This window comes from Camelus dromedarius, chromosome 11, assembly GCF_036321535.1.
Source record: "Camelus dromedarius isolate mCamDro1 chromosome 11, mCamDro1.pat, whole genome shotgun sequence".
Taxonomy (NCBI): Eukaryota; Metazoa; Chordata; class Mammalia; order Artiodactyla; family Camelidae; genus Camelus; species Camelus dromedarius.
In genome coordinates, this window is record NC_087446.1 from 32,226,317 (window position 1) to 32,240,616 (window position 14,300).

Below are 14,300 nucleotides of genomic sequence, written 5' to 3' on the forward strand. Positions count from 1 at the left end.
ATGAGTTTGGAAATTAATATGTATGATTTCTTAAATACTGTTCTGAAAGGAGCCTTGCTTGAATATTTCAGTATCAAGGGCAGTCTGTCATTACCCAGTTCCTAAGGATGATGCTCCAGACGTACAACCTTGAATGCAGTGTAAATACCTGTGATACTTCTAATGGCAGAAGTGTTATCAAAGACTTATTTCACCCTGTTTGCTCTTTTTTAATATATAATTAGTGTAACACTCTCCCAGGATAATCAGCTCCGGAGATCGCTGTCGCTCGCCTGACAGGTGCAAGCCACCTAATCATGTGTTCGTTTCACTGGGATAGACAGCTAACGAGCATAAAGCCTTTCGGATTTTTTTTTTTCAAATAAACTCCAAGCTTGGCTGATTTTTATAATAAAATTTTTGAGCCTTTAATCACTCAGGAGGCTATTTCAATCAAACTCTTTCCATAATTTGGTACTTAAACCTGCTTTTCCCCACAAAGAAGTAGCTGCCTTTCCAGAACTCTCAGTGCTGCACGTCATGCTCATCAGCTTTGTGAGCCCGCGTGTCATCGTCTATTGAAGCTTTGTGATGGAAAAACAAAGGTGCCAAACAAATTACATTAAAAATTAAAAAAAAAAAAAAAAGGACATGATTAAATTCACATTTAGACTGCGGGCCTGTGACAGGCTGCGCAAGGTCAGGTATCTGATTAGTGCAAAGTGATTTGTTGTTTATAGGACTGTGAACAGGAGTGCTCCTGGTAGGTCTGTTATTTCATTCCTTTCAAAGAATAAATCAAACATGCCCTATATACTCAGTGTAGAGCCCATCAATTAGCTTATGTAATTAATCCCATTAGCAATTAGATATTATGGTTTTAAAAAGAGAACGGAAAATTAAATACCTATTTTAATATTGACTTCTGTTACAATTGATCATTGTTAGGCCATCATGCTAATAAACACTGTACATATTGAAATAGAAGGTACTTGCTTTTAATTTTTCTCCACTTAGCTAGTAATTAAACATGAATTCTTTGCTAAAGTAGTTGTCAGAACCTCTGAAAGGCACTCAGATATGAAAAAAATGTGAGAAAAAAGTTTTGAATGAATTAGTTACCTGATTTTTTTGGTTAACTGCCTGACATAGAATTAATCTTAATTAAGCACTTTTAAATGACTATTTAACCCTAATAATCTTGTTTATTGTGCAATTTTGGTCATGTCTTTAGTGTCATAGCACTAATAAATAAGGATCCTGGCTTATAATAACCTTTTATGATAGTCTCTAGGCAATTTTTTAAAGTTTTTACCTTTAATATTACCTTTCAGTCAAGACTCCATTTTTTTTCTTTAGCAGTAGACAACTTGAAAGGTCACTGTCTTCATTTCTCTTTTCATTTTATTTTGAAGACTTTGCATTTATAGTCTTATATTGTGTGTTGAATAGTCTCAGAAATGGGAGGTGCAGATCCTTATAGAAACACCAAGCATTTCTTTCTAGCCACTGACATGTTCCCCTTGGTTGCCAAGCCTTGAGATACCTTAGATGTCAAGAGTTTAGTTGAAGAACTGCTTCCCAGCTACCATACTGTAATTTTGGGAATAAGAAGAAGTTAACTTTCAAAGTAGTTTGCACTCCATTGAAGATGGTCCTTTTTAGACTTGAGATATTATTATCACTATTATTATTTCTCTGGCTAGGCTCTTATTTTATTGACAGCAATCATTCTTTACTTTCTTAGCTACCTTAAAAAACTAAATAAATATTTCATGAAATCACTAATTGCAGTTTATGCATTTATGTTTCTTAAAAACTCATTCAGGGATCAGGTTCCATCAAATGAGCTGGGCCCAGATTCACCAAGACTGAATTTAGAAATCAGCCGCATTCATTTAAAGAGGGAATGAGAACAATGAATTTTAATCTCTTAGAGCAAAACCTGTGCCTTATTTTGCACATGGCACTGCAAAACATGCTATTGGGAAAAAGATAATAAATTATGACCACACCCTCAGAAGAAAGGTAGAAGATGTCCTTAGATTGGCTGGTGACCTTGAGACTGAAATAATTGCATGGACATTTTCCCTTCTAGATCTGTATTCCTGGGTAGTCACCTAAGTGGACATTTGTCAAGTCCACTCGGTTTTGAAGCGTATTTTTTTCTGTAGGAGAGTCTTTCTCTGTGGTAATCAGGGGCCAGTTTTAACATCTACATTCATAAAGCAAGCTGAGATGATTCCCAGAGTTTTCCAGTGTAGCCAATATTGAGTGAATATTGAATGAATGTTTGAATATTGAATAAATAAATTCATCACCAACAATTAAACTGCTGTTTGTTTGTTCCCCAGTTAGATCATGATAGTTCTCTGCACTCTGATTTATCATTAAAACTGTCTGCCAGCCCATCTCATGGAGACTTAGTGTCATCAAATATGGCAACACAGGCTTCAAACAAAGAGCTTTGCTTTCAGTGGTACATTCCTCCCCTAGAAAGACCTCCGAAGGAAACAGAACCTATGGTATGTAATGTAATTACAAAGCTAAATCTTATAGTTAGATATAAAGTTTAATGAGGCCATTATAACTTGAAGAGTAGAGAATATCCTCCTCTCATATAGACAGAAATATACAGCAAAGAATCTCTATTGTCTAGTAGAATGAATGTGAAAATAACTAAGAAATCCTGGAAAAGTATATATGAAGTTCTTCCAGTTATCTTTTGTTATTTATTCCTAGATTATGTTGCTCTGTGGTAATAAAAAATGCTCTGTATGATTGATACTTGTTGAAACTTGTATTTTTCTCCATGGAAAGTGTTTATTGTGTAAATGTTCCATTGTTCTTAAAAAGAAAGTGCTCTCTTTAGTTGTTAAAGCAATGTTCATGTATATCTAATAGGTCGGTTTGTGTAGTCTTGTTCAAATATTTTATATTCTTGATGATTTTTCCTTTTTTTTTTTTGCCTTTTAATTTTTTTTAAAAAAATCATTTACAGTTGACCCTTGAACAACGTGGGAGTCGGGGTGCTGACCTGCATGGTTGAATATCTGTGTGTAACTTTACAGTTGGCTCTCTGTATCCACATCTGTGGATTTAGCCAACCATGGATTGTATAGTACTGTAGTATGTATTTATTGAAAAGAAATTTCCATAAAGTGGAACTTGTGCAGTTCAAACCCTTGTTGTTCAAGGGTCAACTGTACTAGATTAACATTTAAATCTCTCACTGTGATTGTTGTTGCTTTGTTTTTTTTCTTGTAGTTCTGTCAAATTTTGCTTTACATAATTGGATACTTTGTTCATAAGTGCAATCAAATTGACAAGTGTTGTGACATCTTGGTGAATTCAGTATTTTGTCATTTTGAAGTGACTTCTAATCTTTTTGTAATAATGCTTTTTTTCTTCATAAAGTCTGCTTTAGTCTGATATTACTAGAGGAAAACAGCTTTCTTGTGGTTATTATTTTCATATTTCTTTTTCCAACCTTTTGCTTTTCAATCCTTTTGTGTACTCATGCTTTAATTATTTGGGGGGGTAATTAGCTTTTTAAATTTTATTTATTTATTTATTTATTTATTTATTTATTTATTTATTTATTTATTTATTTATTTATTTATTTATTTAACAGTGGTACTGGGGATTGACTGAAAAAATTTAGTTTGCCTTTAAATGCTGTTTACAAATTTGTCTCATACATACACGTCCTTATTTTAATGTTTTTTATCTCTAACTCTGTATCAGTATCCACATCTATGTTCATATGCACGTATAGACTTTTGCAGTGGGACTAATGGAAGAGCAAGAGGAGATGGGGCAAGTATTTGGGAGCAGTTCAAGATCGATCCCTGAACTCTTGGCGATAGAACAGCGATTCAGATTCTAGGAGAGTCTTGAAGAGGGGTCAAGTTCCTAAAAACGAAACAGTGGGTCACTGCAGCCTTTGGCAGAGGAACTTTCCGCCACAGCATTGCTTTGATTGCTGCGCTCTCCAGGAAGAGTCTCAAGCTTTTCCCCAAAAAACATTTGCCATATGGTTTTGCCCTGTTCAGCACTTTTTATCTGTTTTTTGCCTCCTGCATTTGTCTACTCCTGCACTTCCCAGCTCCTGCGTGTTGTCCCTTCTAGCTGTGCCTTTGGTGGCTTCTGCTGCTCCTTGACTTCTGTTCCCCGTGTCAGATCATGAAGCCTCCTGAGCCCACCTCTCTCTGCTCTGAGTGTGCCTCTCCCGTGTGCCACTTCGTTCTGTAGACTCGCAGCCTGCTGCCCATCTCAGTCAGTCATATATCCCTCCTGCTCATACACAAGGGAAACCAACACATCACTCCCCAGAAACTCTTACAGCTATTTTGAAAGTACTGTCCTTCCCACCCTTCCCAAGTCAAATCCTTGCCAGGTATTCCATATACATTTAAAAATAATAAATCTAGTCTCTTTGGGGGGAATTTAGTGCAGTAGGTTCCAATAATACTCATGGGTCATGGAATCAAGATAGTGGGTCCTGAGTAGTATTTTTTTTTAAAGAAATTAAATATAAGGGAATATCAGAATGCATCACATACAGTAAGTGAAAATGTTGTTTTCTGTAACTTTTGCTTCTGATAGATACATGAGATGTTAAAATGTTAAATGTTAAAAAGAACATTCCTTAGATTGAGCCTCAGCATATGTCAGAATTTGTTTACTGGCTGGCAAGAGACCCAACAAAGTGATAAAAGAGTATATCCATTCAGAAAGGGTGTGGAAACAGAAGGATTACATAGTTGGGAAACAGAATGTTTACCCAAGCACTCAGCTTTAAAAAGATGAGGAACAGAGTATAAAGTTCATTTCACAAGGTCATAGAAATATCACATCCCTGTCAGTCTGGGGCAGGATGATCTGAGAAGTTAATACTATGACTGGATCTGTGGCTGGTAATTAGAATAACAAGGTTCCATGCATCAACAGTCATGTCTGACAATTAACATGGACGCATTGAACTGGTGTCAGACAAAGATTAGAAGCAGAGTACCAACCAACAAATTCTTATTTAAGCAGATTGCTTGAGTGATTTTCGTAAGCCACAGCAAGCAAAGACACAGAACCCACGGTTTTCCTATTTCCTAGTTCAGGGACATGTTTTTCCCCTTTGACAATAAATATGTGTGTATTGTGTCACAATAAAAGATGTAGCTGCTGCCATAAATCTCAGTCAAAAAATTAGGAAACACTGACTTGGGAGGGCTACATCTTCTCAGACCTAAGAGTATATCTTTTCAGAAGATAATACTGAAATTTACTTGATGATTCAAATATTCATATATTTGAGCATTTATCTGTTCATTATCTTAGTCCTTTAGTGTAGAGTTTAAAGTTGAACATACGGGCTGAAGCTCCTGAAGCCCATGAGATAATAGCAATAATGAACACCCACGTAGAGCTTACTGCGTTCCAGGTATTTTACTTCATTATCTCCACAGCTCCTTAAGGTAGGTACAGTTGTCCCTCAGCGTTCACAGGGAATTGGTTTCAGGAAACCCCTTGGGTACCGAAATCTGTGGATGCTCAAGTCCCTTATATAAAATGGCATAGTATTTGCATATAAACTATGCACATCCTCCTGTATACTTTAAATCATCTCTACATTCCTTATAAAACCTAACACAGTGTAAATGTTAGGTAGATGCCAGCACATAGCAAATTCAAGTTTTGCTTTTTGGAACTTTCTGTATTTTTTAGAAATATTTTTGATTCACGGTTTGTTGAATCCATGGATGCAGAAAGGGCCAGATATTATCATTAGCCCCATTTTATTGAAAAGGAAACAGATACAGATGGAGGAATGTTAGGTGGCAAGGAGTCAGGATTGGAGCAGTCTGTCTCCAAGTCTGCACTCCTAAGCATGGTGTTAACGTTGAGTCATCAGATGATATCCTGGTTGCAGGCACTTTCAGGCTCTAGGCAGGATGGTAATGAAGATTAGTATCTGACTTAGCGCTTTAGAGTTTCCAGGGACTTTGAGGGTCTTTGAATAACAATGCAAGTTAACATCATCTGACTCACCTACTCAATCCACTTCAGTTTATCTACCACACAGAATCAGAAATGCCAGTAGGAACTAAGGATGTCAGTGACAGCAAAGTAGAAATCTGGGGGCTGCGGATTTGGAGATAAATTTTCTAGATAATTCAAGAATGTTAAAAAAAATCCCATGCCATGATACTTTAAATTTATAACTTGAAATTTTTAACTTTTAACTCTTCTTTTCTCTCATATTTATGTTTTTAAATTTAGGTTTACTTTTGGGGAGAAATATTTAACTTTATATTTCAAATCTTTTATTGATTATTTTGTTATTATGATCATGCTTTCATTTTTAAGAGCTCTGTCCTATTATTCTCTGTTCCATTTTAATGCACTGTATTCTTATTTCACAGATGCAATATTGGCCTTCTTTTCTCTGAGGATATTAATTATGGTGTCTTTTAAGTTTTCTTCTGCTCTTGGTCTTGTATGTGATTCTTCAAGTTCCTTCCTTACATTAGTTTTGGTCTCTACCTTTCATTTCACGTCTAGTGATCCTTGGCTGTCCATTCATGTTTGAGGCCCTAAAAACCATATTGAGTCAGGCTTACTGATTTTTGGCCTCATTGCATGGTAACAGCGGGAGCTAGCAGTTTGACTGCAGAATGTTGGATGTAGGTCTCTTCTCTTCATGTGGTCAGTTTCCCCAAAGAGAACTCTTAGACTCCTGCTTGGTTTTCTACATTCTGGGCAGGGGCTGGAGAGGAGAAGAGGGATGTCTCTTGTTCAGAATATAGACTTTCAATTCCAGCATTTTCAATTCAGCACCTCACCCCTGTACCTAAGTCCTTCCTAAGCATAGATCTTTAATTTAGCCTCAGCAGAGAGAAAAATGGGAGAAGTTTGGCCAACAGAGAAGAGACAGGGAAGGAGGAGTCTCCTAGTTGCATGCGCTGGGGGAAGGGATGGGAGGGAGGTTGTCTCCGAGCCTTTTGAGGGTCCTTGGTCATGCTGGTTGTTGGCAGCCCTTCTGGAGGCAGTTGGGACACAGCCTTTCCTCTCTGCTGAGTCAGCAACCCTCTTTCAGTTACTTTCAGTGTTGCTAATATAGCTCCTTTGCTTCATTGTCTCTCTTGTTTCTGTCTTTGTGGACTTATGCCTTAAAAAAAAATCCCTTTACTCTGATTTTAGTTTGATTTGTGAGGAAGCAGAGATAAATGTATGTACTGAATTCGTCAATTGTGACTGGCACTTCTGGGCCTCAGCTTTCTTACATCTGATATGAGGGGCTCAGCAGATCATCTCTGAGGTTCCCTGAATCTCAAATTCTGTGCATCCCTGATTGTGAATAGGTGCTGTAGAGTGTGGGGTGCTAAGAATGGTCAGAATTCAAACATGAGGGAAATGACTAAAGCATGAGTCATCAGGGGACGTTTCATCTTAGAGGTGGGGACCGGAAGGTTCTGTGTGGATTGAATACAGGTGGAGAACGCCCAGAAGCAGCACGGCCACCGATGGGAAAGGTGCATATCGAGAAGTAACAAGAAGGAAAGTTGATGTTCACCCTCGCTGCAGAGGGCCTTCAAAGGCCAAATTTTAAACTGCAATAAAAAATGTCACTCTTCAAAAATAATATAATCTTGGTACCAACTAGCATTTATTTTCATCTCATAACCTTTGCACAATTCTTGTTCATATCATTTCTCTTTAAAGTGAATTGAAGAAAAAAACCTAATTTTTTCTCTTTCAAAGAAAAACCCTTTAAAGTTTAATGATATTATTTTAAGAACTGATGCAGCATTTTTGAGGCAAAATGTAGTTTTAATATCACATTTTATATGCCTTTTAATTTTCTTATAGGTTTTATTGTTGTATGCATATAATATGAAGCCCCTGAATATTTCAGCTGTTACATCTACTGCTTCCAACAGTATCTATGTTGGCTGTCTCTGGGTTCCACTAAACAGGCAAGTAAAGATGGATTATCCACAGTTCTAACTTTCTTTGCTGATATTTTCATAAGAACAGGCTGGTTCGGTAATATACAAGGTAAATCACAGGAGAACTTCCAGAAGACATGTTTGTAAAAATCTTCCTTTTCCCTAGAGGAGTATAATATTGCAGTGGTGAAGAGCATGAACTTTGAATCCAGCCTGTTTGGGTTCAAATGCCAGTTGTGCCCCTTCCTATCTTAACAACCTTGACCAGGTTACTTAACCTCTCTGTGCCTCTCTGCCTCCTCTTCAGTAAACTGTGAATCATAATAGTACCTGTTGCTACTTTTGTTGGAGGAACAGTTCCTGATAAAGTTCATAAAGATTATAGAGAGTACGAAGATGTTGTCTATACTATATTTTGCCTGTAGTCTGGGATGTGTTTTAAAAATAACTTAATGTAGCTCTGTATTAAGTTGCAAAACTAAGTCCAGATTCCACCCCCATCCTTGTCTTACCCTGCCATCTCTGCCCAATCCTGTTTTATATTGTTCCCCAAGTCAAAGCTTTTGTCTCTGTCACATCGTTTTCCTCCCTCTCCATCAAATAGGGGATGGAGACTCTTAACTTTTGCTCACCCCTGTTTTCAAATTCCTTATTTGTGTTTTAAAGTTCTTCTTTGCTTAGTTAACGTAGTTTCGATTCTATTGTTCATTGCCCTTGTGACCTCAGCCTCCATTTCCTCAGTTCTTAGATGGAAATAATACCTACTCTGCCTACCTTTTGGGGTTATTGTTAGGATCAAGCCAGGCAGCGTGTGTGTATACTCTGTACGCATATATTTTGAAAGGCCAAAAGCACCGGCCAGATGTCAAGTGCCATCCCTGCCTCCTGTGTCTGTCAGTGTCCGCTCTTCACCCCGCTCGCCACCTAGTAGGTGCTTAGTGAACAGGGACTTAGTTCTTCTCTATCCTTCCCTGGCCAGTCTTGTTCCCGCTCCCTGATTTTCATGTTGAAAGGCTCCTTGGCCTCACCAGAGAATGAAACGAGATGTTTCGGGAGCAGGCATATTTTCAATTATTCAGTCAATTTTCTTTTTCTTGTCCTTTTTTTTTTCTTCAGTGAAATGGCAGGAAGTCTTAGATATAGGACATTTCCCCACATAGCTGAGCCACAAAGTTAGGAAATTTAATAAACTTTTCCTTGTACATTTAGAAATATGGAAGGATTTTTTTTTTACAGAATCACATGATGAAAAGAATTATAATATCTGCAGAGCAGAATGTAATCAAACTGACAGAATTCTTTTTTTCATCCCAAAAATTTCTTGATTTTGGTGTGCTTATTATGATTAGCAGTACGATGACTTAAGTTAGGGACACGACCTGTTATTGATGTCCTTATAGAGGAAGGTGCCTGACAAACTTTCATGTGATCCACCCCTTGTGAGAAGGTGAAAATGGACTGTTTCTCCTATCCAAGGTGGAGCTCCTTGTGTTCTTATGAGGGTCAAGATAAGTTCAGTCGGTGGGGAATTGCTCTTGCTGAGCATCCTTTAGAAAGAAAGTAAAGACAGAGGATGCTGTGGAAAATTGGGGAATCGCCATTCCTGAGTATGTTCCTGACAGTGGTTTGCTTTTTTGGAATATCTACATCTTAACAACTTCCCTCCATCCCTGGATGTTGACCCGCGCCCTCTCGCACACGTACCCCCGCCCACCCCCAGCGCATAGTGCTCTGCGCCTGTGTCGTAGCGTCACCGGGGGCCGTGCAGGGGGCTATTCGCCTCATTCAACTGTCTCAAGGATTTTCCAGTTTCTGACTCCACTCACCAGTTCACTCTTGCCTTCAGCACACACGCAATTCATTGAACTGTGACTCCAGAAGCTTCTGTCGTCAGCACAATTGCCACCGTGTCTTCTGCCCTCCTCCTCGGCTTTTGCTTTTCCTTCTTTCTTGGTTCTTCTCCCCACCCTCTACTCCCGACACAGTAGCCGTCACAGTTGTGGGCTCGCTGGTTGGTCTTTTAGAGCCATTGCTAACTTGTCCTAATAATTTAGGCCAGTTGATGATCACAGCATGGCATTCAGTTTACAAAGGAGTAGATCTTTTGTCATTGCCTGGCATTTCTTTGCCCTGTAGATATTTATTTTCTTCATTTTCATCTTAAGCAGTGTCTGGATGTGTGCATTTCTTTCATTGCGTGTTTGCCAGTTTGTAATTATATGTCTATCTGAGCATATAACTAGATTGTAAACATTATGCAGGTGAGAATTGTGTCTCTTTGCTCATGTTTCCTGAATGAAGGAATGATTGAATTAATGATGTTTAGGGATGCCAGAAATCTAAGTGTTAAATAACTAAGGAATTAACTTTACATGTATTATTGATTCTGGGAATAAATGAATGCCTCCCTTAACTTTTAAAATAAAATGGGTATATATTTGTTATTTTTAGAGTTATTTCAATTCATGAGAAACTGTCTAATCTTACGCAACTCGCTGAAATATCATTGCCATCAAGCCCCAAAGTTACTTCAAATGAAAACGTATCTGAAGTAGAAGAAATGGAAGAGAAGTCAGTTGATAAAGAACTGGAAGTAAGTTATTAAATAATGGAAAATAATATTGCTATTGCAGGATGGATGTCATCATATGTAATTATTTGTTATTTTTTACTTCATCAGAGCAGAACTATGTAACTAAACTTGAACGTTGGAGTTCTTCTGCTTTCTAGTTTTTCTACTTAGAGTACCAGATGTGACCCAACTTTTGGACACTTAAGTAGTGTTTTCTTCAAAGCTCTTCTGAGCATACCAGTTATAAGAATCTGATGGTGAATGAAAACAAAGCCAATCCAGAGAAACCATTCAGATCTAAGTGTGAATCTGAAACAATGCTCTGTAATTTTATAATGTTGCTTTTAAATTTTTATTCTAAGTCTATTATTTGAGCATTTTTATTACCTAAGTAATATGTGAAGAAAAATTAGAAAATATACATAAGCATATATCTTTCAGACTTTTTTATGCATCTGTATTTTCCTAACCAGAAAAAAAAAAGACATTATCCTTAGAGTGTGTTATTAATCTGATTACAGAATTGAGTGGTTTTGTAATGACTGATGTTCATGTTTTAGAGGAGAGGGTTATTTCCCTTCTATTCCTCCTGAGTTCTAAACCCACTGAGAGCTGGGACACATGAAACAAATATATGGAGATACCAAAACATCAGAATCATTACTGATAAAGCTGGTTAGCACACATGCTTTGGATCTATGGCCAAATGAGCTTATTAATATTTCACTTCTGAATTAACCAGACTTGCCCACCCAGGCCACACAGTAATCTAGTGTACTTGTGGAACCATAGGGTTCCCCCCACTCCCTTTCTGCTCCTTGCAAAACTTACTGCATGAAGGAGCAGAGAATAATAGTCCTGCAGGCAGGATGCCTCCAACAATATAAGCAAAGGTTGCCCCGATGGGGCTGAGCCCAGCATACTCTGTTGCTTTTCCCAGACTCACCAGTCAGTTAAGTCACTTCACTCTTCTGGCTGGGTTGGAAAAAAGCTGGAAATGTCCTTCCTTCTTAGGAGTGAAGTGAGGGTTCCTTACCCTCTATGGAAATGAGAGGAGCAGAGAATCCATGTTCTCCCCTAATCACTTGCTCTTTGAAGTTCCGTTTCTATGTTAATCCGGGTTCTTGAGATGTATGTTCTGTAGTTACCATGGCCATTAAAAAAAATCAAATAGATGTACAAGGTTTAAAATGAAAAGGGACAGTCTCCTGCCCAACCTGTTCTTGCTCCACTGTCCTGCTCTGCAGAGGCGACGTTTTTCAATTCTTTCAGCTGTTCCTTTTGTTATTTACTTCCACATCTATAAATATTGCGCAGGATCAGTCATGAAAAATGAGGTAACAAACACTCTTCAAATCCAAGTGGGTTCCCTGGGCCCCTGCTTCATGTCTCCTTACACCAGCCTTAGGCTGGTGGCACGTCCTTTCTGTGGAACATCTCCAGTCACTGGGCAGGAGGGAAGAAAGGGGGCACATCGTGCACTGGCTCTTAACTGTCCATCATATCACTTCCATTAACATTTCATTGGCCAAATAAGTCACAAGCCATGCCACCAATTCTACCAGTTTGGAAAGAGGAAGACCAGAAATATTGATGAACAGTGCTAATGGCAGCCACAGATAATAGTTTTGTTCTTGGTGTATCAGTTTTATATAGTATCCACTGGTTTTATCATATGTAAGGATCTGACTTACTTACACTTCTCTTCAATTGCTCCTTTCCCCCTCTTTTCTAACTATTGTTATATCACAAACTTTAATTAAATCAGCATTCAGTGTTTACATTATTATAACCCCATAAACAATGTTCATAGCCAAATCATAGTGTACAGGGTTTTTTTTCCTTTCCTGTGTAAGGTTTGATTTTCCTTCACTTGTTTTTTGTTTTTTTAACTTCCTTCTGATCATTACATCAGATCTGTCATATGTTCATCCATAGATTTTTACCGAGGTATTTATACTTATGTCTCAGTTCCTCTTTTCCTTCCTGGAAGCCCCTGTCCTCCTGCTCTAGTTAAGGGCTGGCTGCCCTCAGTGCCTGTAGCATAGTTCTGATTATGTGACCTCCTTTTGCTGTTTTTCTGGTTGAATTCGCAGCTGCTTGGGTCCCCCCACCCCGTTTTTCTTCTCTGAAAGCTTTTAGGATCTTTCCTTTGTTTTTAGTCTGCTATACCTTTTTTTTTTTTTTTTGTAATCACTGTCTGTTGGTTTAATATTTAATTGGTTACTAATAACAAAGCATTTTTAATTCTTAAAAAATATTGTCGATATGGTTCTTTTTGTTTTCTTATTTACCTCCTCTATACCCTCACTTTGTGAAAATGTAAAAGTTAGCAGCTTTCCTGATTTTTCAGAATATACTTGTTGGCATTTTTTCAGTCTGCATTTACCCGCAGAGTGAAGGAGTGCATTTTTCATTATTGTGAAAGCAGCAAGTCCAGCTGTAAGAGGATTATCAGGCAAGAGCAGTTGGCCTTTGCAAAAAAGCAACTTTCCAGAATTTATGTCACCTGTGCTCTGTGCTTGCACTTATCATAGAACTGATATCTTAGAATTTTAGTTGAACATCCTTTACAGTGTCCTCAAATGTTACAGCACGAATTACCAGATGCTTAATGATATTAGTGGTATACTGAGTGCTTATAGTAAATCTCCCAGTAGATCAGATGTCTCAGACTCATGGGATTCATGTATGTAATTCTTTTTCTAAAATGCATGGTTGCCCTTTCATGTCTGTTTTCAAGAAGAACTCAGCTCTTCTTTCGTTTTCAGGCTTCCTTTGTAGATCACTGACAACTGCAGTTTTTCAGTCATAGACCAGACTTAGCAGGTTGCTGTCTTTGAGCCGTAGCCTAGGCTATACTTTTCCAAAATTGTCCTTGAATCCATTATCACATAGTTCATAAATGGAAAATGATTATTTTTCTCCTGAACTCGTGTCTTTTCAGCTTAGATTATCTGAGACAGTAGAGTGAGTGTCCATGAGAGTAAGGATTCCAGAATGCTCTCTGATGCTCAGCTTTACCAACAAGGGTCAGTCACTTAACCTTTCCCAGGACTAATTTTCACCTCACTTCTAGAAATGGTCCTTTCACTCAGGTACTGCTGAGATGAAGAGATGGCCCTTGGTTGGACTGAGAGTTATCAGAATTTCCCTGGGGGTCAGATGCAGGTATCAGATCCATCACAGTAAGCCCAGTGCCTAAGCCAAGAAGGTAGCTATGAATATAAACAAATCAGGAATAAATGGAGGAAAATGGAGGGATCTGACTGCAAGCAGAGGGAGGAATCCAGAGGACCAGCTGAGGTTTATGACTTGTTCTCATATCCTGGCTAGAATTTTATATGTGAGTGAAATCAATCCTCGAGTAGGACAAATTCCTCTCCAGCCTGATGTTCTCCTCTGTATTTTTTAATTTGTTTTATTCTCCAAATTAGAAAGTGTTTCTTCAGCTTTAATTAGGACTTTTAAGATATGTTCCAGTTCTGTTAGTTCTGAATATGAAACAATGTCACTAAATAGAAGACAAACTAATATTTTTAGTTTAGGTAAATCAGCAAACAAATTAATTCACATTTGAAAGTTGTGAAGTGGAAGAACTATATAAAGTTTTCTTTTTTTTTTTCAGTATACTAACCAGCACTTAAGAAAAAAAAAAAAAAAGGCAGCGAGGTTTTGGGTGTTATCAAATAAATTCCATTGACTAGAATCTGCCAGTTCGTTGTCATGACAACCTTCTCTTGGAGCTAATTAGAAGTTAACTAGGACACTTGAAGAGATCGATTCTGGTCGGGAATTGG

The 14,300-nt window shown here is 37.9% G+C and overlaps 1 protein-coding gene across 1 annotated transcript in view; it reads left to right on the top strand.

The window, feature by feature from the left end:
* CFAP54 (cilia and flagella associated protein 54) overlaps positions 1-14,300 on the top strand; it is a 242,503-nt gene that overhangs the window by 202,708 nt on the left and 25,495 nt on the right. The window contains exons 64-66 of the mRNA XM_031462988.2: positions 2,334-2,504; positions 7,849-7,955; positions 10,380-10,521. Of these exons, the coding sequence (XP_031318848.2) occupies positions 2,334-2,504; positions 7,849-7,955; positions 10,380-10,521 (420 nt within the window). The remainder of the gene's footprint in view (positions 1-2,333; positions 2,505-7,848; positions 7,956-10,379; positions 10,522-14,300) is intronic.